Consider the following 25,070-nt stretch of genomic DNA (forward strand, 5'->3'; position numbering starts at 1 on the left):
GTATTATTATTAAAAAAACTCTAATTGCTGCTTTTTTCTTTTTTTAATTTTAAGAATCCACATATCTACCTTGACTTTGTCTTCTTTGCTGGTAGTTCTCGAATTTGAGTATATTAACAAGTCCTGGTCCATGACTAAGTTTTTGTGGCTCTTACAGGAAAATTATTGATACAAGAGGAAGGTAGCAAGTTTTATAAATGTATATTTGTTTGCTTTAAAGGACACTTCCTTATCCTGAGATGATTTCTTTGCTACCTTCTTAAATATTCTTTTATGAAGTAATGGTAATGGTATTTTAAAAATGTGCCTAGATTTCCAAAATAAAGCATTGCCAGTTTTATCTTAGTTCCTAGATTTTTTTGGAATTTCCACTAACCATGAAATACAAAGTAATGTCTCATATTTCTAAGTAAATACATATATGTCTTGATAAATGAAGACACAGTTGTATTATTGAGAAGTTGTAAATATTCTATAATTAATAGTGATTCATGCATATTCACAGAAACAAAAGGGAATGTTTCTACAGATGACATGAATAAAGGTATACAGAGAAGTAAGCGTTGATATAATTCAGACCACAACACATGACTGAAATACTACTTCACTCAGAGGTCCAGTTCATGTCCCATCCCATCTCAACTGCCTCCTCTTTAAAAATAATCACTGGTGGGGAGCCTGGGTGGCTCAGTGGGTTAAAGCCTCTGCCTTCGGCTCAGGTCATGATCCCAGGGTCCTGGGATCAAGCCCCGCATCGGGCTCTCTGCTCAGCAGGGAGCCTGCTTCCTCCTTTCTCTCTGCCTGCCTCTCTGCCTACTTGTGATCTCTGTCTGTCAAATAAATAAATAAAATCTTAAAAATAAAAATAAAAATAAAAATAATCACTGGCATTCCCTATTTCTTCCTGTAGGAGTGTGGTTGAGGGGTTCCCTCCACGGTTGTGCTCCTTGCCTGTAATTATTCAGTCTAAGTGGAGTGGATATCCTTCATTTCACATAACCCCTTTGGCATCCTTCGTGGTTCATCCTTGTTAGAAAACCACTCTCATTTATCATCAGGAAATTTCATTTTTGCTCCCTTTAATATTCTCTCCCACTTTCCAGATGGTTCATTAGAACCCTCCTGTTCTTGGGCTTCTTTTCCTGAGTTTCCCCACTGTTACTCTTGTGGTGAGCCAAAGGTAGTCTCTTTATTTCTGCTTTCCATCCTGAATCACTTTTCTACCATTCAGTGAATGACAAGGTTTTATTCTCCACCATGCGGTTACTGGGTTTCCTTAATAGCCTCATGCGGAGGGGCTTTATTGAAGGCACTTTTATTTGGCCCTGATAGATTATAGTCACCATGTTTCCATAATCTCCTCTTTAAACTCTTTTAGGAAGGACTCCTTCTGTCAAAGACACACTTAAATTGAAATGGCTTCTCTTTTTTAATATTCTTTTTCTCCACCCAAGTGTTTACTTAGGTGTATCTCTTGACAGGGAAGCAAAAGGCAACTGGTCACAGCTAGGGGTCCACAGTATATTGGATTTGAGGAATACCCCTTTATTGGAGGGCAAAGGGGGTTTGAAGAGCCATTTAAAGAGAGACCAGTCTGTTTTCTGTGGCACAAGGCTTTTGCAGATAATTTGTTCTTGTTATGACAGAATAGAAACTCCATAGCTTCTCAGCCTGAGACCATGTCACTTATCTATAGCACTGGGCTTCCGGTACATCTTGCCTTGAACTTTTACCTTGTGCATGTCTGGTTTCTTCAGCAGGTTGGTTACTTCCTTAAGGGTGTCTCCTGTCCGGCCCAGGATATTGCACAGAGTACAAGTTGGTAAATGTGGTGCTTGGATGTCTCCCACCTTCTGGTCTGCCAGCCTCCACTCTACAAAGGATGGCAACTAATGTAGTTAAGGGCATGGCAGTTCACCTGTCACCTTTCCTGACTGGGCATTTTTTAGAGCCTTCCAGAGGAGCAGGCGTATCATTCCAGGCTGGGTTGCTGGACAGAAACCACATAGTAATGCATCAGGGAAACTCAACATAAAGAATTATTAACTATAACATAGGAAATTGAGGCAGTGAGAGATTGGCTAGTAAGAAGTGAGGAGAACTCTAGAGAGCACAGAACTCACAGATAAGTGAACAGCTGCTACCCCTAGGATTGACACTGATCCCCTAAAGAAGAGCCCTATGCCGCCACCCCCTTCCGTGGCTCCCTGAATGGCACAGAGGTGGTAGTGGTTTCATGCTGGTGAAATTGCCGGGTATCCACATTCTGGAATTTGCTGGAAATCTGCTTTCTGAGGGGCCAGGGAGAGCTATTTTGAGGGTGGTGTCTTGTAGGGAGCACTCTGCATAAGGTTGCCTGGGAAGGTTCTTGGAGGAGGCAGCTGTCCACTGTGGGAGCTCCTGGGGAGCCAAGTGCTGCTGCTCACCCTGCAGGACACCTGGGATCCACCAGGAATCCCTTTGTAATGTGTCTTTTCAGGGACCCGTACTGACAGAGCTTACTGTTTTGCTGCCAGCAAAGGAAAATTATTTGAAGGGCCCAGCTCAGTTTTCACAGAGCAGTCAATGGAGGATTGATTCGTGGCTGAGGGGCAATGCATTGATAACGAGTGCACAGCTAGCTTGCTCCTTTTCCCGAATATCTAGAAGTCTTTGGGGAGTTAGTTATTCACCCAATAGTTAGGTTGATAGGGAACATTACTTTGAAGGCGGCACAGACTTTTGTCCTTGATTCTAATTTAAAATTTCTGAATATATTTTAGGTCATGGACAAGCTATCTAGTTACTTGTTCTTAGTACACGGATGTGTAAAGGATAGAGGATATTCTGGAAGGTAAAAGTTGGAACCAGTATAGGATCCGGAGAAAACCAGATCAATATCCTCCACATCTCATTCCTTGAAGATCTTGGGAAAATCATTATCATTTACAGTCTGCGTTTGCTGTTGGAGGTCAAGAGGGCCCCATTAGGTTTTACTGAATCCACATAATTACAGTAGCAGTATTTTTTTTCTACTAGCTGAAGTGATGTGTGAAAGCAAAAATATTTCCACAGTGATATTATGCTCTTTCACAGTAGACTTCACACCTTGCTGTGGACTGCATTTCTTTGTGTGGCGCATGCTATGGAAACCTACTTCCTATGGAAAGGGTGGTGTAATTTCACATTTTTAACTTGGTACGTACCTTCCCATTACTTGGGAATGTAATGGAAGGGAGTTTTCTGTACCAGCCATCCTCAGAATCGGCTAGTAACCCGTGATACATACATCTTCTTGAACTGTCAGTTTAAGTCTTTTTTTTTTTTTTTTTTTTTTAAAGATTTATTTATTTATTTGACAGAGAGAAAGAGATCACAAGTAGGCGGAGAGGCAGGCAGAGAAAGAGGGAGAAGCAGACTCCCCACTGAGAAGAGAGCCCGATTCGGGGCTTGATCCCAGAACCCTGAGATCATGACCTGAGCTGAAAGCAGAGGCTTAGCCCACTGAGTCACCCAGGCTCCCCTTGAACTGTCCGTTTAGATACAGAAGTCTGCTCATAGATGGAAAAGAAGATGCTCCTGCTGTTTGTCACTTTAAGTGTCTTCTTTCTGAAGCTTTGTCCTTAGGTCTTCTAATGTCATCCCCTAGACTCATCCTGGGGTAGGTCTCTGAAATTGTAAACTAATTAATATGAATGAATTTGAAAGATAAAACAGAGTTCTCTTAAACTAAATACATCATTTAAAGAAAAATGCTATTCACCTATATGGAGACTTTCTATAATGTGGTATATATGATTGATAGCATTTCATCATTGCAATGATTTCTAGCCTTTTTCTTTTACCATTTGGGAATCTGCTGAGAGATTTGGATACTACACACGCAGACACACACACACACAGGATCTTGTATGTAGTTTAAGGGCTAGGACATGCTCTTGGGCTAGGAGTTACTGTCAAGAATATAGTTCATTCTCCATGTCGATAGTCCTCAGCTTATGTGTGTAGTAAACTGGAAGAACTATTGCTCCTTATTCCCTTAGTATTTCTCTATTCCCACTTCAGTTTCTTATAATACCTCTCTTGGATCACATTGGGATCCAGGCTGGGATTATGTGTGATGGTGGATTACCTGAACAGCAGCAGAAGTTAGGTTACTTAGCCATGGGGAGACAGAGAATGCTGCCTAACTTGGGAATGACCAGATGTCGGCTATTGGAGTAATTGGAAGACCAAGGTTGAAATCAAGAGCTAATGGGGGGCACCTGGGTGGCTCAGTGGGTTAAAGCCTCTGCCTTCTGCTCAGGTCATGATCCCAGGGTCTTGGGATCGAGCCCCACATTGGGCTCTCCGCTCCTTGGGGAGCCTGCTTTCTCCTCTCTCTCTCTGCCTGCCTCTCTGCCTACTTGTGATCTCTGTCTGTCAAATAAATAAAATCTTAAAAAAAAAAAAAAAGAAATCAAGAGCTAAGAGTCAGAGGCTGTCTAGGAATAGGTGGGTGACTTGAATTCGTGTTTGGGGAAGCGAAGGAACAATTTCCTCCCATATCTAAGAGCCTTTATCTTGGGGCACAGGACGTTCCTATATAGTGACCATTCCAGATTCAAGAAATGGAATATTTGTTTTTTGTTTAGAAGCTTGTAAGGTAGAGAGCTACCTTGAGATTGGACTCAGGTACAGAGTTGGGTGGCATGGGTCTTGTGGGGAGCAGATCTTAGCACACATCCAGTAAAAGGTGACTCTTGGAGGCCTGGCGTGTGTTGGGGTTTGAATAATCATTGTATGTATCATTTAAGGTTAATGACCTGGGCTTTCATCAAAATAGAAAAGGGTTTACATTACACAAATAGGAAGAATAATTTTCTCACTGTAAGAATTATGAGTGAGAGGCCATTTCAAAGGGATTTGGGGTCACCTTATCATCCAGGTGATGTTTCTAATATTTTGAGAAGATGGACTCTTACAAAGGGGAAGGACCCTCAGTTCAGTTGCCCCAACTCCGTTACCTTTTTCTGTGCAAAAACTTGGGATAGCAATGACATGTTATTTCTTCGGGAATTTGATGATGGGACCATGTATCTGTCTGCCTTGGTAATAGTGGTATAAATAATTCTTATTTGAACCAAAGTATCAAATATAATTTTAAAACCTAGCTGTTAGATTTTGATTCTATCATGCATCAATATATATTACAGCATTAGTCAACTAATCCACAATAAATATATCCATAGTGATAGGGTTAACAGTGATTCATTGTTCAAAAGCTCTACCAGTGTTTGAAATCTACAGCCTACCTAGGATACCACTATAGATTAACTAATGGTCTCCTCAGTGAATTGTGGAGATTTTGACTTTTCAGATGTATTCCAGGGCTCTAAGTGCTTTTTGGCATTGTCCTTTTATGTTAGTACTATCTGGAAACAGAACCCTAGGGTGTGTGTGTGTGTTTGTTTTATATAAAGTGATTTATTGCAAGGAAGTGGCTTACGTGATTATGGAGGCTGAGAAGTCAGACCACAGAGAGCCAGTGACCAGAGTTCCAGTCTGAGTCCAAAGGCATGAGAAGCAGAAAAGCCAGTGGTATAAGTTCCAGTTCAAATTCACAGGTCCAAACACAGGAGAAGACTGTCATTCTACCTCAAAGACAGTCAGACACAGGGAAAAAATTAATTGTAACTCAGCCTTTTATTTATTCTGGCCTTCAACAGATTGGATGATCCCAGTCACATTAGAGAGTACAATCTGCTTTACTCAGCCTACAGATTCTGATGTTAATCTCATCTATAAACACTCTCATAGACATATCTGGAAATCATGGTCAACCAATATGTGGGCACTCTGTAACCCAGTCAAGTGGACACATAAAATTGACCATCACACTCTTCTTGGGCAGCCAGGGTTTGTAGTGGCACGCTGAAAGTCCCTAGTCAGTTCTCCTCAGTCCCTAATTTTGTTCTGTGGATGCCACATTTTAGTAACTCCTAGTAAACAACTTAGTCAGTTACTAGTAAATAACCTTTATTTCTAGATGAAAGTATGAAATTTTGCATTTTTTAACCCTTGAGGATTGAATAGATGACTTAAACTTTTGGGTCCTTGGAGCTCACTATGGGTCTTGGCCGCATAGATGGCAAATGTTTTTGGTAGCGGTGCTTGTTTTTCTGGAAGTATCACCTGCTTTTGAGCTGGTGTGAGGGGAGTCAAATCCATGCTCTGCAACCTACTGTCTGGTGACCTTCGATAAGTGACTTAACCACTTTGAATCTCAGTTTCTTTAACTAACACAGCTACAATTCTTGAGTTGGCGTTAAAGAACTTAGCATGATTTCTGACAAGTGGGACGTGCCTGGAAAATGGTCACCACCCACCCATCCCCTTACATTATCATAAAAGTAGCCTTTCTGTGTTGGTTAAGTGTAGATCCAGCTGTAGGTCGACATGAATCAGGTACCTCTTGGGTCCTGCTTTTTAGATCTGATCTACTTTTACTTTTACTTTTCTTTTCTTCTCTCTCTCTCTTAAAAGCACTGTCTTTTCTGTTGACTGATTAGTAATATGTCTCCTGTCATCTTCCTTTACAGTAGGTGATAGAATTTAGATGGGGCCGTGGTCTTGTTATATTTCACTCATCGGCATCATGAATGCGCTGTTGAGCCACCTGAAAAAGGAAGTGGAATCTCTTTCTCTCTTTTTTATCTGTCATTATGACCTAGGAAGAGGAGGACGAGAGATCACCATGTTCAAGGTGACAGCAGAATGGATGACATTTTCTTCTCCTTTACATGGGGGTCGTCACGAGAACCAGGTTGCCAGGACAGGCTATTTTGTATGGTTGCCATTGTTGCTTTTTGCCTCCACACGTCCAAACATTTGATCTCTTATGTAGTTTGCGTACAGCTTCACGTAATTTCCTTGCTTTGATAGATTGAAGTTTCTGATGTTTTCTCTCTATAGGCTAGAGCTTGGCAGAATATTAATCTACTTCCTTTTCCTACTGGTACCCCTAGGAGAACCCCCTCAGAGAAGAAAAGTGCTGAAAAATAGACTTGTCACGATATGCTAGAGTTAATACAGGCGGCAAAAAAGCTGACCAGATTTCCGCAATAGCCAGAAGCCTTTGGCGGTGTCTCTGGGGAGCGGGAGGTGGGGGCTGGCGGGGATAGGAGGCACTAATGATGCTCCACGGACATTGCTGCAGAGAACCGAGTCTGCGCACGCGCGGAAAACAGCTGTGCGGAGTCATGTGGGCGCCTCCTTGCTGTTTTGGGGATTTCCTGACCCTGGCTTCCTGAGAACATAAGTTTTGTCACTAAGCAAGGAAGTGAATAGCCTCTGTAATACATTGAACTCGAGTTTTCTCTCATGGAGACTTCAGATAGGGGAGATTTGGAATGATTGTGTTGTTCAGTGGGGACCTGTTTGAGTCTGCAAACGAAGGTCTAGTGTGGGGGGATTCCCTGGGAAAGCATTTGAAACTGGAGCTTCTCGTTTTGTAGAATCCCCTTGACAGCCAATATTTTGTTCAACTGCCTGGCAGAGGTTGCTTTTCAACTACCAGTGTATTTTTGTAGCATCTTTCACCGCAGAGCACTGACTGTTTCAAATCTTCCCATTACTCCACTGGCACTAAGTTCCATAGCAAGGAGAGGAAAGGAGATAAGCAGTAGGGAGAGAAAATAAGATCTGCTTTTGCAGTGCAGAGCTTTAATGCCCATTCCCTCCCCATGTGCTAATCCCTGTAACTTGATTAATTGGCTTGTGGTGCATTACAGAAGGTCTAGGGAATGACAAAACTGCTTCAGCATCAATTAGCTAACACAGGAGTGGATGTCCCACAGAGACCCCAGGACAGAGTTGTATTTAACTGGGCCCTTTCAAACCCAAGTCTTCCCAAATGATGAGCAGTAGATTTCACTTCGGGCCCCGTTGTTTAAAGAAATTAAAAACTGTGGAAATTAGCAGCTGAAATTCACTTGGATGAGTCTGCTATCCCTTTAATATGTCTGTCTGTTCATCGCACTAAGACATCCCAATCCTTCCTCCAAAGTGATTTGAATACTTAATATTTGCTGAAATGCTTTAGTTGGATTTGAATAACGTAATTGAATTTGCTTGCTGCATTCAGGGGGAATGAGGGCTTGGGAGTTCCTACGGTAAGATATGCGAATGTGCTTCTTTTTAGACGCGATTCTTACTTATTTCCCTGCCTGTGAACCAAGAATTAATGAGCAGTGGGCCTGCCAAATATATGAGGCTGTATTCATCAGAATTACAGGCTTTATCTGTCACTCTCCAGGTGACTGGCTAGTCCCTCAGGCTCAGAGGCGATCTGCTTTGTGACAGGTTTTCATTGAGCTCAGTTTGATATGGAATGCCTTTGTGTTTGGATGCCATATGTTCTTAGGAACTACCTCAGAAACAGGATCATTTGTAAACTAAGGTCCTGACTAAGTGCTGTTCCTTTTGCCCATGGCTTGGTGAAGGAGACAGATAAATAAACTTGAAACTCAACACAGTTAGCGCAGTGGAAGAGATACGGCCGAGGCGCAGAAGGAAATGTTTATCCCTGGGGTAATAATAGGAAGCTTACCAGAGAATCTTCGAGAGAAATTTGAAGTTATCCTGGCAGAGAAGGGGAGTCTGTCCCAGGTTTTGGTAGTGGCATCTTTGAAGGCACAAAGAAACATGTACTATGGGATGGCTGGAGCTTGGGAAAGTGATAAGAGGCAAAGTTAGAGAGAGGTATGAACTGCTTCCTGGAGGGCCTTCTATGTAACTTTGGAATTTGAGCTTTAGTTTAAAAGTACTAAGGAGTCTTTAATAACTTTTAAGCATGAGAGTGATGTAATCAGGTTGGCATTTTAGAAAAATAAGTCTGCAGGTTAGCCCATGGAATGGAGCAGTGTAGGTAGCATTGGACCTGAGGAGACTAGTCAGAAGATTATTTATAACCATCTGGGAGAAAACCAATGAGGGCCAAGCCAAAGAAACAACAGGGATGACAGAAGAGAAAGAATGGACTTGAAAGATGTTAAGGAGGTAGAATTTACTGGATTTGGGGGCTGCATATGGGGAAGTGAGGGAAAGGTAAAAGTATTTGATCTGCTTTCTTGGTCCCTTTCCCAGAGTTTGGAATGACAGGAGGAGAAATAGATATTGGGGTTGGGGTCAGGAGAGCTAGCCGAGTTTGGAATATGTCTGGGGGGGAGGATTTGCAGATGGCATTGTTCAGTTGGCAGGTGCTTGCATGTGTCTGCGCCCTGGCATGGTTGCCTTGGATGGAGGTGGAGATTTACGATCTGTGGCTGTAGTTGCTGCTAAGAGTTTGGCTGCAGTCATCTAGGAGAGCATAAGCAGAGTCTGAAGTGTACAAAGCTGAAAATGAGGCTTGTGGAACACTAATATTTAGTGATAGGAAAGGTAGGAAAGGGAAGCTATGAAGAAGACCAAGAAAGCGTGACCAGCTGTCTTGGGAAGAGGGGAGCGGTCTGTAGTAGCATGACACTGGATGAGAGAGAGCTTCGTGTCTTTTGTGGACTGTTTAAAGGGAGGATTCGAGTATCTGTACCGAGGCGAAAGAGCCAAAAAAGAGAATAAAGGATGAGATGTGGGATGATTTCTACGTAAGAACTTTGAGGAGGCAGAGATTGATTGGGCTAAGGTATGTTCAAGTCACTGCAAGGCCTGAAGCCTGACAGAGGAAGACACTCCAGTCCACTCTACTGCCCTGCCTTCCACTCCCCTCTCTTTCCCTCCCCTCCCCCCTCTCCTCTACTCTTCTCCTTCTGTCCATCCATCCTTTCTTCCTTCCTCTCTCTCTCTCTCTTTTTAAACTGAGATGGACATGAAGGACTGAAAGTTGACTGCAAGGAAAATGCATTTGTAAGTGGGAATGGAGGGGCTTTCCTCTCTGATGACTTCTCTTTTTCAGTGAAGATGGAAAGGTCATTCCCCCCCGGAAAGGTCATTCCCCCCTACCCCCCGGCAGAAGTAGTGTAGGTGAGACAGTCACCTTCTAGGAGTGACATACCTGATTAGTTTCTGAAGTTGGCTAGAGAGAGCAGCTAATACTTTCTCCAAGGTTCCGTTCTTGACTCAGCACATGCCTGTAGAGGCAGTTCTAAATTCATCAGGTAGTTAAGGAGACATGCACAAGCACCCGCTGTGTTCAGGGGGTCAATACCATTGTGATGATGGTATTAATTCCTGAGGTTACACTGTCACTCAGAATCTTTCCTGTTGCTCCTCAGTTGGTTACAGATCGTGGTAGCCTGTCTTCTTTCACAGCAACAGTTTGGAATATTGCTGTTTGGGCATTAGTCTTACTTTAGCATGGTCTGTGGTCCCTGTATTCAATTTTGTAATAAGCTTTTTGTTTTAGAATATTTCTAGGTTTTATAGAAAAATTACAGACACGATGCAGAGTTCTGTGTGCCCCATACCCAGTTTTCTCTGTTATTGACATCTTACATTAGTATGGTATATTTGTCACAAGTAGTGGCCCTATTTTTATATATTATTACCTATGTTCATTTTTGTTTATTTCCAAGCCTTCTTGCTGTGGCCTTTTCAATTATCTTTCGCAGGGGGAGGAACACTTGTCTACTGATAATTCAGAAACTTGAGATGAACAAACAGTTTGAGTGTTCTCTCTATTGTGTTTATGGGGTTGTCTTATCTTAAACCCTACTTCTAAGGCATCTGAGTGGTGTGGTCAGTTAAGCATCTGACTCCTGGTTTCGGCTCAGGTCGTGATTCCAGGGTCCTGAGATCGAGCCCTGCATGGGGCTCTGCCCTCAGTCTGGAGTGTGCTTAAGACTCCCTCTCTCTCTCTCCCTTTCCCCCATGCCTACTCTCTTTCTCCCTAATAAAAAACAAAAACAAAACTCTACTTCTTATCTCCTTGAAAAGTCATACAATTAAGGAGGTGAAGTAGTCTACAAAGAAAAATAAGTATCAACTGGTATGAGTTATGTGTCTCTAATTTTGAAAATATTATCAAGTAAATACAACTTGTTAGACCAAAATCTTTTAAAAAATGGGTTCATAAGGGAAAACAAAGAGAGGTTTTTGTTGTTGTTGTTGTAGAGATTGTGTACCATCGCCAGTGGTAACAGTTCCCTATCCTCTTTGCCTGTAGATGGCACTGATTTTATACTGGCCTGTAGTTTTGAAACTACACAATTTGGAATTTAAAAAGTCTCTGGTTAACATTATGTCTGTGTTCACTGATGTGCTCTCTGTTTTCACCTCCTGCTCAGCAGAACACAGAACTAGAAGCCTGTCTTGGTTCCTCTAAGAGGCCCATCATAACAGAGTGATTATGAAAGGTGTGGAATTTGCTGATGATTTTGTAAGAAGGAGGAGAGCATTTGTATCATATAATCTGCACGGCAGTCATTCCAGAAAACTTCTGAATGAGCCTGTTTTCCTCTCAGGGTCCCTTTTCCTGTTGTCAGTGGAGAGGTAGTGTTCTGAGCCATTCCTTGGTGTAGAATTTAGTTCTCTAGAACCCCCTTCCCAGCTCCAGGCAAGTTCAGAATCCATCAGAAAGAAATCCTCTTTGTCATGCAGAGCTGTTTAATTACTATCTTATATTCTGTGGGCGCATTTGGGTTTTCACACTTTCTCCACACACCCCCCCCCCCTCCGTTCTTATTGCCATCCACCCCCCCCCCCTGCAACTGCCAACGAATTCTCTTTACTTCTTACTCCAAGGCTATTATTTTTTTACTCGCCTGCCCGCCTCTAATTAATCTGGTAATCTTTTGAGTCAGATCCTTTCCAATAGAGTCATACAGCTAAATGAAACAGTTTAAAAAATGTCAACTTGCAGAGCTATTTTATGATGTCATTCTGAAACAGCAAGTCCGCGGCGTGAAACGACCTTTGGACGCCCTCATTGAGATCTGAAAGCTCCTCTTTTTTTCCTTCTCCTTCTCCTTCCACTGCCTCCCTCTTTCTCTTTATGAAATGCCGGTTTGCATAGCCTGAATTCGTAGCTATATCCTCATTTCTCTCTGGTTCTCAGCCTTTCTACTGAACTGTTTTATCTGGTTGTGTCACTTGGCAATACTTTCCCATGAACACAATCTTGGGTTATATGTTCACTACTTGTATGTGTTTCTTGGGCCTGCGTTTGCTCTCGTGCAGAGCAAGAATGCTGTCCCTGAAGGCTTTAGACTTCTACTCTATGACCTCAGGCAAAGGTGGACTTAGGAGCCTAGAATGAGCTAAATTGGTGGCTGATGGGTGTACCCGCTGGTCAAAACTTCAAGTGCTATTCAAATTACCTTATCATACCTGTTTTAATATTCCAATACAGAAGTGCTTTGTAACTCAAACATATTATATCTGTTTCAGATATATTTTTCTCAGTGTTGCCTTGATGCTACTAATGCAGTTTCATGTTCTAGGACTTTCTTAGCTTGTTTGGATTATTCAGAGAAGGAGTCTAATTTTTTCTTTGACCCTGAGGTCAGGCTCGTCTTGACACTTCGGCAGGAAAGGTGGAATTACTTCAGCTTTAATAGGAAGCCAAAAAGCACAGCTCTCGTGCAACCCACATGCTTAACATGTCCTCGTCGGATGCCTTTGAGGGACCTTGCTGTTGTGAGCCCCCGGCCACCCCAGGGGCTCCTTGAACGAAGGTTTTTTTGGATTATTTTCTATGCTGTTTCATCTCTCAGAGTGTTATACCGTGCACAACAATATCATAAGTCTCTGCCTTTTCTTTCTGGATGGTTTTCTCTGAACCACTTTTGAATTTAAGCCTGATTTCTTCTGCTTTCTCACCTCTGTGAGGATCCTTTATTTGTTAACACCGAAGCCCTTCAGTTCCACCTTTCCACTACTCTTTTCATCTGGTTCTGTTCTTTCCTTTAGGGTTAAGGTAACCCGCATCAAGCTCGGGTGTCATAATAGATGCCACAGGAATGTCCATCTCCTCCCGCTCGATGCTGCCTTTGGAAGGGCACGTGGCCTCTGCCACCCATTGCCTTCCCATTGATGAGGCAGACCACTGTGCGGCCTCCGTTTGGTTGCAAAGCAGTGCTCCCCAAATATCTGTCCACACGGATACACTTACACATATTCATGCATTTGAAAGGCAAACCTTAATTATATTTTGAGAGATTTGTGGGACTTCACACACTAATAATGATTTAATTAGAATAAACCGTCACTGTTTTATATAGGATGCCTGAAGCCATGTTGGTGCGTGAAATTGTGGCAGCTCCTATCTGTTCCCATTTTATTTTATTTTATTTTTTAAAGATTTTATTTATTTATTTGTCATAGAGAGAGAAGCGAGAGCAAGTACAGGCAGACAGAGTGGCCGGCAGAGGTAGAGGGAGAAGGAGAAGCAGGCTCCCTGCCAAGCAAGGAGCCCAATGTGGGACTCGATCCCAGGACGCTGGGATCATGACCTGAGCCGAAGGCAGCCGCTTAACCAACTGAGCCACCCAGGCGTCCCTGTTCCCATTTTATATTCAGTTCCTAACCCTATCCATCATACTCTGTAGATTCTTGCTACACAGAAGACAAAGAGATGACAGTGGACACAGTGTCATGGGAAATTACCACGGAAACTGGAAGATGGGTCTGTGAGTCAGATTTTGGTTTGAATTTAGACTCCACCACTTACTGTGTAAGTGGGAAGTGACTTAACTTCTCTAAGTCTCAGATTTATCTGAGAAATTGGACAATAATAAGGTTTGTGAGGATTCAGTGGAGACACAGAATAAGTAAGGTAAGCACACACTAAGGCAGTAAATACACTGAATGATCCAGAACTGACAGCCACCTGTAGGTAGTACAAGCAGCAGCAGTAGCAGCAAAATTTGTTGTAGGGTCATTTTATCTTTCACGGGAACTCAAAGACATGTGGGTATTTAGCATTACTATGAAAGGTAGGCTATATCGATGAAACTCTGATCATTGAAACCAATGATCAGTGGATACTTTTAATTTATTTTAAAGATTTTCCTTGTTTGAGAGAGAGAGAGCAAGTTGTAGAGGGAGAGGGAGAAGCAGACTCCCTGCTGAGCAGAGAGTCTGACGTGGGGCTCCATCCCAGAACCCTGAGATCATGACTTGAAGTAAAGGCAGACACTTAACTGACTGAGCCACCAAGGAGCCCCCAGTGTATATGTTTAAATGACTGAATAGAAGAACTGCTTTAGCACCCACAGAGCAGTCCTAAATAACTCCATCCTGCTATCATCCAAGCCCCCTGTATGTGTGGCCACTTAGGATTTCACATAGATATATATTATTCTTCTGGCCATTTGCTTTTTTATTTGCTTTTTAAATGTGTGTTTAAAAATTTGGAGCATTTTGTGCTCGCTTCGGCAGCACATATACTAAAAATCTGAGCATTTTGAAAAATCCCTTTGACTCTCTAAATTTTAAATTTAATTGGTTTTTGCAATCCACTTTTAGTTTTGAGCCTGATTAGAATTAATTTCTCACATTCATTCTTTTCTCATCTGTAAACAACTTGCCCTGGCTTTTGTAAGCAATTGAGGTAGTGGTGGAATTTGGTGTTCTGGGTCATTTGGGTTTGTGCAAGGACACTTAAGAAAATGTCAGAGAAATAGAAGAAATCCTAGTAGAAAAACAAATGACATAGCCCATTAATGCAGTTAATGGAAATCAAGTTTAATTTCATCAACAGTGGATATCTCTCAAACATAAAGCTAAGAGAAAAGCAGCCACTTAAAGGTCCCTGAAATCAGGGGTAAGCTGAGTGTTTTGATCCTAGTCTGGTGGCTAATTGGCTCAGTGATCTTAGCTTCTGGGATCTTTCCTTCTCTGGATTTCATTTTCTTATTTGGATTTGGTTTTGTTGATCTGTAAAGTCTCTTCCAGTTCCAGTATTATATTTGCTCTAGAAATAATAGCTGATTTGTTCATATGGTTTTATTCTTCTGTGTTGTATTGTGCAGATGGCCTTACAAATTTTTGCTTTTCTTTCTTTGAGAGTTTTCCAAACTCGAGTCATTAGTGTATGTTACAAGTAATTTTTGGTTATACTTCTATTTTGTATATACTATAAGATACTAATAATTTTTATAAAGTAGTCTTAAAGTGACTGAATTCTTTTCCTTAGTATTGTCCTAAACTCTGGTATCTCTGAAGTTATGGGTTTGATATGGGAGTGACATATTTTTCTAGTAGAAAATTAAACTAATACATAACTATTAAAATAATATATTTACTTATTTATATATAAATATATATAAATATAAATATAATATATTATTTATCTCCCTAAATCTCAAAAGAGTATATGCTGCTTTTGGGGAACCATTGGTGGGTTTTGGGTTTATTATGTCAAACATCCCTCCTCTAGCATTTTTGATATGTTTTTTGTACCTGCATGGACATACCGGTGTTCTGATTGACCTTTTAAAACTAGATTGGCCACAGTGAATAATTGAAACCTTTAGTGCCCAAATAGACTCCCAGAATTTTGATATGCTAACTGTGAAAGCTCGGACAAGACACTCTGAAAGATTCATATTCCACCTGTGTAAAGTGTTCATCGTGGAGTGGGAGGATTTTTGGGTGATGGTGGGGAGGTTCTTATGACAAATGGAAAGGGATAATGAATGGATGAACAAAGTGCTCTTTAAAAAATAATACACCTTACAAGTATGAGGTATGATTCATATTACCAACAAGAACATGAGAGTCGGAGAAGGGCACTTTCCTCCTTTGTGAGCACACACTCTGGGGCTGTCATCTTGTGGAACACCAGAGAACAGTCATGGAGCTCATTTTTCACCTGTGCAACAGCATATTTGTTGAATGTGTTATGGAAGGACCACCACTGCTGAGATGTCCTTGAGCTTTGTGTTCTATTAAGTTGAGGGAATATTTACTTTAGCTTTTGTTTCCCTTAGTTTTGCCCCGTGAATACCAGGAAAATTACTATATTGGACTACATCTCTGACTTTAGGCTCTGAATTTCCACATGATCAAGTTTCTCTTGTTTGTTTGGGTAGAAATTTGAGAAAGGATTCCATTTGTTCCTGGTAACAGTGTAATGACATTGGTGTTCCAGAATGAAGGGAACATAAAGCCAATATAATACATGTATACACAACGTTACAATAAAGCCACATAGATATTACTCTTCACATAGAACCTAAATATCCAATTAAGAAATATCTAGTTGGATGGCATTGATGAGAAATGTTTTTGTTGTACCTTTTGTAAGTGACATGAAGCAGGACCATTTGTTTTTACCTCCAAGTGTCACTTTGAAATATTTGTATTGTTAATACATAAGTCCGTTTTTATTCTTTATTTATTACTATTTTTTAAAGATTTTATTTATTTATTTGACAGAGAGAGGGTGCACACAAGTAGGCAGAGAGGCAGGCTAGGGGAGGAGAAAAGCAAACTCCCCGCTGAGCAGAGAGCCTGACAGAGGGCTTGATCCCAAGACACTGGGATCACAACCTGAGCAGCCATTTATGGACTGAGTCACCCAGATGTCCCCAAAGTCAGTTTAAAAAAAAATATTTTATACATTCATTGTCCTTAAATAACAGTGGTATAAAAGGATTCTTTCTTGTATTACTCATTAATTTTCTGACCTTTGGAGTCATTTTGACATTTGGAATGGTGCAGAAACCATATTTGATATTTGGAGTGGTGCAGGAACCATATTACATCTTCTGAAGGGGCTGATCTTCCTCTGGTGCTCTGGTTTTTGTGGTTGCCACCTGGAGAGCAATCATTTGGTAGCCTGTCTCTTGTGGTCAGTCAGTCTTGTGGTCATGGGCTTAATGGGATAGTAGCAAAGAAAGAAACAATTCTTACCTGGCTGTCCTCCTACCGCCCAGTCTTCCCTTGAAAGAGGTGTATTTGTATACTTTGAAAGTTGCAGCCTTACAGTCTGGCTTCTAATCATCTGAGGTGACTGAGATCCTCCTCTTTTGGTCAGTGACTGGTGTTGCAACACCCTCAACTACTGGGAGTCATGAAGAACAAAGAAGGCTGCTTGGAAAAATCACAAAAATTTAAGAAACAGCCTAGTGCTGGGGCAGGGTTGAAGGATAAGGTTCACCTCCTACACAAGGCCACTCCAAAAACAGTTCTTTTATCTAATGCACAGAAGCCAACAAGAGAGTTTGGAAAATGAGGACACAGAGGAGTATGTTCTAGATGAAAAAACAGGATAAAACCTCAGAAAAAGACCTTAATGAAATAAGAGATAAACAATTTACCTGAGAGCGAGTTCAAAGTAATGGTCATAAAGATGCTCACAAAGTTAGGAGAACAATGCATAAATGAAGTGAGAATTTCAACAAAGAGAAAATATAGGAAAGTATTGAACAGAAATTGCAGAACTGAAGAATATAGTAACTGCACACAAAAGTTCAACAGAGGGGTCAACAGCAGATTAGGTGAAGCAGAAGAAAGGATTAGTGAATTTTAGTGAACTTAAACACTTTAGTGGAGGAGGAGCAAAAAGAAGCTGTCCTTCAGAATTGAAGAAAAGGTAAGAAAAAGGTGAAGCCATCTAAACTGGCTTTAAAATAAATGTAAAGGGACTTCCTCAAGCCGAAATAAAAAGGTGCTAATTAGTAACAGGGAAACATAAAAAAAAAAAATCTCACTGTTAAAGTTAATTATGTAGTTAATTTCAGAATAATATAGTATTATAGTATTGGTGTGCTCATCACTTATAAGTCTCGTATGAAGGTTAAAACACAAAAGTAGTTATACCTATAACTACAGTAATTTGTTAATGGATACATAAGATAAAAAGATGTAAATTATGACATTAGAAACATAAATGGGGGGAGTAAAAATGTAGAACTTTAGAATGTGTTCATATTTTTAAGTTGTTATCAGCTTAAAATAAAATTGTTACAACCCTCCTGCATTTTATGTAAGCCTCTGGGTAACCACACAACAAAAACCTGCAGTAGATATACAAAAGATAAAGAGAAAGGATTCTAAATATACCACTAGAGAAAATCATCTAATCACAAAGGAAGAGAGCAAGAGTAAAAGAAAGGAACAAAGGAATTACAGAACCACTAACAAAATGGTAATAAGTCCATACCTATCAATGATTATTTTAAATGTAAATGTAAATCTTTCAAAAGACATAGAATGGCTAAATGGATAGAAGAAAACTATTTACATCTTTTTAAATGCTCTCATTTCACTATTTTCTTACTTAACTTTCTAGTTAGTTTGAAAGGTGGTCTTTAACTATTAACTATAATGTATACAGTAAGCAATGGGTATATTCCACTTGCCACCACTTGGTGCCCTCTCCCTCTTCTTCCATTATTTCTGCTTTGTTTTAGTCTCAAGTCTATAATTTTGTGCATTAATGTGTAATTCATCATTAATGTGGTGGACTTTTTTGGTTGAATATTTCCCAGTTATCTTTTGCTTGAATGAAGTTTATGCTTTGGTGAATTCTTCAAAAAAAGCCTCATAACTATGAGATTACCATGTTCTTGTGTGTTTACAGCCTTTTCAATAGACCTGATGTGCAAAAGCCAGTGTTGCTGGGTATAAAATTCTTGGTTCATAACTTTACCTTTATTTTTTAAAAAAATTATTATTATTGAGTTGTTTGCAAATGTGGCTCCATTGTTGCCCTGTTTTGTGTGTTGTTTTGAAGAATCTGATGCTAGTCTAGTTTCTTTGCTCTTCTAAGTTATTTGATCGTTTTGCCTGGAGGCCTAGGGGATTTTTTCTCTTCATCTTTGAGATCTGTGTTTACCAGGATATGTCTTGTGTTTTGTCCTCCCAGGTACATTTCCTCAAGTACTTGTTTTATCTGGTACACAATACTTCTGGTCTTGTGTTCTGTTTCTCCGCTTTCAGGGACTTCCAATTATACACATGTTATTCCTTCTTTGCATGGCTTCCATTTCTACCACTTTCTCTCTGACTCTTCTTTCTTCACTTCATTGTTCTTTTCTTGGTTGTCTTTCTGCTTTTCTTTAATGCCCAGATTAAGTCTTCACTGAGGCTATGCTTTCCTGTGTACTTTATAGCTTAGACTTCCATTCTGAGATAATTTTCTTCTCTTTCCTTCTTGAGTTCAATCAGCTCTTTTTTCATTTCTTCCTATTTTCCATACATTTTGTTATTAATTTTTGAATTTGTGACTCAAGCAGTTCTTTATACCATCAAATGCTTGTTTAAGTGTATTTAATTTAGTTTTGAAGCATTATGTTACCTTCTTCTGCTCTTGCTTCTTGACTTTGTTTTTGAAGGAAAGGGGATTTTTATCAGTTGAGCTATATCGAATGGCTTTCTGATTGGGGGGGGCAGTAATAACTCTGGCTTTGTTTCATTTTCTCTGTTACTTATTGTGGGTTTCTGGTTGTTCAGAAGAATTTGTAGTTCTCTGGTGCCCTCTTCTGTTAGTGCAGCAAAGTGCAGAGTCTTCAGTGGAATTTTTTGTTTTTGGGGGGATGTTTTTGGTGAGGTGGGGAAGGGATGATTTTTTTAAAATCCTCTAAGTTTTTAGAGGATTTTTACTCTGCCCCACCCAGTTGCCAAGACATGTGTTTCATTATTTTCATCTTTTTCTCTTCCGTTGTAAGGATGCCTTTTGAAGACTGTCTGTCACTTTTAATTTGTCACGCAGTCCTGCCTTGTGGTCCCTAGTCACATCTCCTAGAATACTTGTAGGATTTTCACACTTACGGTCACTTACTCTTTCTGGTGGTGATTTTAGATCAACTTTAATACTTAACTAGTTCCCCTTTTCCTCTCTTTCCTTCAATTTTTCTTAGCTTGCCCTGGCTTACCTCAGAGGTAAAAAGTGGGATGGGAATATAATAGTTCCTTTTCTCTGGGATTTATTTAGCTTGTCTGATTCACTCACTTCCTCCCTCCCTCCCCTCCTTCCTTCCTTGTTTTTTATGTGCAGTCATTTTAAAATGTGGGCATTGTCTGTGCCATGATGAGGGCATGGTATTTAATAATTTCATTTGCTCTTTTTGTTCTTAGTTACTTTTAGAATAGGTGTTGAAAGGCATAGACTTTGGCAGCTGCATTGTCTTCAGTCTTCATTGGGCTAATTTGAGTTCTAGGATGGTAGAATCTTTTTCTGAGAAGATTTTGGTTTGATTTTGCTGGGCACTTAGAGGAACTACCAGTTTGTGATTGCCTTAGTCCATTTTCACAGTCTGAGATTCTCTCTCTTGCCCAGGTAATGTGACCCCTAACTGTAAGTCTGGACAAGAATATTATATTCATCCTTATCATGGGTTAAGTCCTTTAGAGATGGGGATGTTTATTTGATAACCCTATTTGGTCAGACACTGTGGACTTTCACTTGAGCCTCACTTGCCATGGTAAACTGTCACAACCAGTGTTCAGCTTTTCAGTTGATATATTGGATATGTAAATATTCGCAGTGTTTCTCTCTGGCTTATGCTGGGCTTTTTTTTTTTTTCTGGTTTTGTGCATGGTTGTATACTTTTAAGTAATTCCTCTCTATTGTGTTACTTCTATGCTTTTAAAAATTTTTGTATATTTTAGTAGATTTATGAGGTCGTTTTGTACTAATTATTTAGCCCAATATTACTAGAAACAGCCATTGACTAATTTTTTTTTATTAAAACATTAAAAAAATTATTTCATGGGATGTTTGGTGGAAAGAATGATAGATTCATTGGCTCCGTTCTCCATCTTGAGTCCTCTCCTAGCAGGTGAAGATCTACTTTGTTGTTAAAGATGGGGACACTTGGGGCACATGGGTGGCTCAGTGGGTTAAGCCGCTGCCTTCGGCTCAGGTCATGACCTCAGGGTCCTGGGATCGAGTCCCGCATCGGGCTCCCTGCTTCCCTCTCTCTCTCTCTCTGCCTGCCTCTCTGTCTACTGTGATCTCTCTCTGTTAAATAAATAAATAAAATCTTAAAAAAAAAAGATGGGGACACTTTTAGTGGTAAATAGCTTATGAATAATATCAGATGGGATTAATAATGATGATTGTGGTGATAATAAAAATTTATTTAATGCAATGTGCTATGCTTTCATATTTAATTATCACATGTCTCTTAATTTAGTATTAGTATTTCTATTTTATAAATTGTTACGGAAACTTACCTAACATAACACTTGGTCTGTGTTCATCCAGATAGTAAATGGCAAAAATCTGTCTTGGGTCCTGTCCTGGGCTTTGGAAATAACAAGGTTAAGCAAAGTCTAGAGTGCTTCCTGCCTTCATGGACTTTACAGAATATAATTCTTATTATACCTTCTTATGTATCTCAGGTCACACTATAAGGACTCTGTAGGATGGTCAGGAATATAATTTTAGAGTCTGAAAGCCTGATTCACTGGTATTTGCACTAGCATTGAGGCTAATATCTCTTTTGAGGAAGTGCCTGTAAGTTAAGCCAAAGTAAAAAGAGATGAGAAAAGATCAGAATGGTGTCTTTTAATTCTCTAAGGATTCTCCATAACATGTAGCACAGTGCTAGTACAGACTAAATGAATATGATTTTCAGTATATTCATTGACTAGAAGTCTTAATGGAATTTATTCCCATACCATGTTTTTTCATGTAGGCTGGCCAGGATACTATTTTTATTTATGCATATTATTCCTCTTGTTTTACAGTTATTTGCTAGCATAAAGGATGGAGAAAGCCTACAGCTCTTTGAACAGAGTTCTCGCTCTGCCTGTAAACAAGAGACACACACCATGGAAGCCATGAAACTCGTCGAGTTTGACCTTAAGCAAACACTTACTAGGCTTGTATCACATATTTTTGGAGACGGTAGGTACTCAAATGCCTTTGCCTTTCTTTGGGGGCTTAAATATTTAACAAATAGCATCTTTCTGAAATCATTAAGGCTAGGTGTGCCTAGATTTTTTTGGGCCACATTGTGACTTAGTGGTTTTTGTCCTCCGTGAGGTAGAACGTACAGATTTACTGGTTCATTTCACTTGAGGAGCAGGAGGGCATGAAAATGGAATTAGCTTGAGAAAGAAAAATGATTACAACCTTTGATAAGAATGATAATGGATTAAGATCAGTGGGGAGAAAGTCTACAGGCTGATTAGTATTATTTTATTACTATGTTATCATTAGGTCAGACTTGAGTGGATAGGGCAAGATTCTCACCCATGTGAGTTGGCCCAGTGGAAACTTTTGCATGTTGGCATACTGATTACTGCTATCAATAGCAAATGAATTAACAGAGAATTTCCTGGAGGAAGAACAATCTTTTTAAGACCTGGATTCTCACTTTAGTCATTTACTCTTTCTTATATCTCCAGGATGATTTTTTTTTGCCTGTAATGCCTCCCACCCCCTTCACTATTTCTAATTTATTTGAGACAGTGCTTTGCTTATTTTTAGAAAGATGTAAAGAGAAAGCTAGGGGATTTTTTTTTTTTAATCATGACCTGTATTTTATTTTTTAACTTATTTTATTTTTTTGAAGATTTGATTTATTTATTTGACAAAGAGAGAGATAGCGAGAGAGAAAGAGAGAGAGAGAGAACACAATCAGGGGAGGTGGCAGGCAGAGGGAGAGGGAGAAGCAGTCTCTCCGCTGGGCAGGGAGCCCAATGTCAGGCTTGATCCCTGAACCCTGGGATCATGATCTGTTCTAAAGGCAGACGCTTAACCGACTGAACCATCCTGGCATCCCCAGTCATGACCTGTATTTTAAAAAAATGTTTAGAAGATAGAAGCCTAGCATGGTTAGGATTCTCTTTTAGTCTCTTTTTATTCTTAGGAAGTTTTTAAAGGAACAGCTTTACTGAGTTATAATTGATACAAAATAAGCTATACATATTTAAAATGTACAAGCTGCTAAGTTGACATGCAGTAAACTGAACACATGTACACACTTTTATGAGTTTTGACATATCTATGCACCTGTGAAACGACCAGCAGAATTAAGATAATGACCAGGTCTAATACCCACAGTATTTTCCTCCTGTTCCTTGGTGAACTCTCCTTCCTGTTCTTCTTTACATCTCTTTATCCCAGGCCATCAGTGATCTACTTTCTGTCATGTTGATTAGTTCACACCTTCTAGATTTTCATAAATGGAATCCTATGATATGTACCCTATTTTGGGGGGAGGGGCTTGGCTTGTTTCACTTACTATAATTATTTTAAGATCCATCCATGTTGTAATATGTATCAGTAGGTAGTTTCTTTTTATTGCTCAGTGGTATTCCATTCCTTAGTTTGTTTATTCATCTACCCATTCATGTTTGTTTATTCATCTACTCATTGGTAGACATATGGATCATTTCTAGCATTTTGCTATTATAAGTAAAGCTATGCACATTCATGCACAAATCCTTGTAAGGACACATGCTTTTATTTTTCTTTGGTGAATACCGAGGAGTGGAATGGCTACACCATATGGTAGTTGTATTTTAACTTTCTAAGAAACCACTTAACTATTTTCTGATGCGGTTGTACCATTTTATATTCCTTCCAATAGTGTATGGAAATTGAAGTTGCTCTACATCTTCAACACTTGTTAAGTTCAATCATTTTATTTTATTTTTATTTATTTAGTTTTTGAGAGAGAGAGAGGAGAGGAGGGGCAGAGGAAGAGGGAGAGAGAATCTTAAGCAGGCTCCATGCCCAGTGTGGAGCCTGAGGCAGGGCTTGATCTCATGACTCTGAGTTCATGACCTGAGCCAAAATCAAGAGTTAGACACATAAATGAGAGTCACCCAGGCCCCGTGGTCAATCATTTTAATTTTAGACATTCTAGGAGTATAGTGGTATGTCAAAGAAGCATTCAGCATATATAAAGAACACCTCCAAATAAACAAGTGAAAATCAACCTAAGAGAGAAATGGATGAACATTTGGTGAAGATGACAAATGGTGTAGCTAGAATGACTAATGAACATAAGAAAAAATGTTCACCCTTATTAGTAACAAGGGAAAAGAAAATGAAAACCACCATGAGTTATCAATTATCATATTTCATATGCAAAAACTTATATACCTAACATTTATAAGTGTTGACAAAGATACAGAAAAATAGGATAAAATACATAGTGTTGGCCTTATGTAGGCCTCGCAGTTATCATTCCCTCAGCTGGAGCTCATCTACTACTCTTTATTTATGTCTATTTTTTTGTAACTCAAGATTTCCTACTTATGTGTGAATTCAAACTGTATTTACAAAGGTTCTTGTTCTAGTTCATTAAGCCTCTGCCTTGTTTTAGCAAGGCTTATTAGAGCATCTCAACTGCTGTATTAATGCATTGCTAATATAATATTTAAGAAACCACTAAATAATCCTATATATTCTTTATATTCCTATATTTTTATTTTTATTTTATTTATTTTTTTTATTTTTTTTTATTTTTTTTTAAATTTTTTATTTTTTATAAACATATATTTTTATCCCCAGGGGTACAGGTCTGTGAATCACCAGGTTTACACACTTCACAGCACTCACCAAATCACATACCCTCCCCAATGTCCATAATCCCACCCCCTTCTCCCAAACCCCCTCCCCCCGGCAACCCTCAGTTTGTTTTGTGAGATTAAGAGTCACTTATGGTTTGTCTCCCTCCCAATCCCATCTTGTTTCATTTATTCTTCTTCTACCCACTTAAGCCTCCATGTTGTATCACCACTTCCTCATATCAGGGAGATCATATGATAGTTGTCTTTCTCTGCTTGACTTATTTCGCTAAGCATGATACGCTCTAGTTCCATCCATGTTGTTGCAAATGGCAAGATTTCATTTCTTTTGATGGCTGCATAGTATTCCATTGTGTATATATACCACATCTTCTTGATCCATTCATCTGTTGATGGGCATCTAGGTTCTTTCCATAGTTTGACTATTGTGGACATTGCTGCTATAAACATTCGGGTGCATGTGCCCCTTTGGATCACTACATTTGTATCTTTAGGGTAAATACCCAATAGTGCAATTGCTGGGTCATAGGGCAGTTCTATTTTCAACATTTTGAGGAACCTCCATGCTGTTTTCCAGAGTGGCTGCACCAGCTTGCATTCCCACCAACAGTGGAGGAGGGTTCCCCTTTCTCCGCATCCTCGCCAGCATCTGTCATTTCCTGACTTGTTGATTTTAG

At 39.8% G+C, this 25,070-nt stretch overlaps 1 protein-coding gene across 10 annotated transcripts in view; it reads left to right on the top strand.

Annotated features, from left to right (window-relative positions):
• The window catches only part of FARS2 (phenylalanyl-tRNA synthetase 2, mitochondrial), a 531,358-nt gene that overhangs the window by 155,956 nt on the left and 350,332 nt on the right, over positions 1–25,070 (top strand). For all 10 annotated transcript variants that reach the window (XM_059179166.1, XM_059179167.1, XM_059179172.1 and 7 more), the window contains one exon: positions 21,598–21,757. In XM_059179166.1, the coding sequence (XP_059035149.1) occupies positions 21,598–21,757 (160 nt within the window). The remainder of the gene's footprint in view (positions 1–21,597; positions 21,758–25,070) is intronic.

This window comes from Mustela lutreola, chromosome 6, assembly GCF_030435805.1.
Source record: "Mustela lutreola isolate mMusLut2 chromosome 6, mMusLut2.pri, whole genome shotgun sequence".
Taxonomy (NCBI): Eukaryota; Metazoa; Chordata; class Mammalia; order Carnivora; family Mustelidae; genus Mustela; species Mustela lutreola.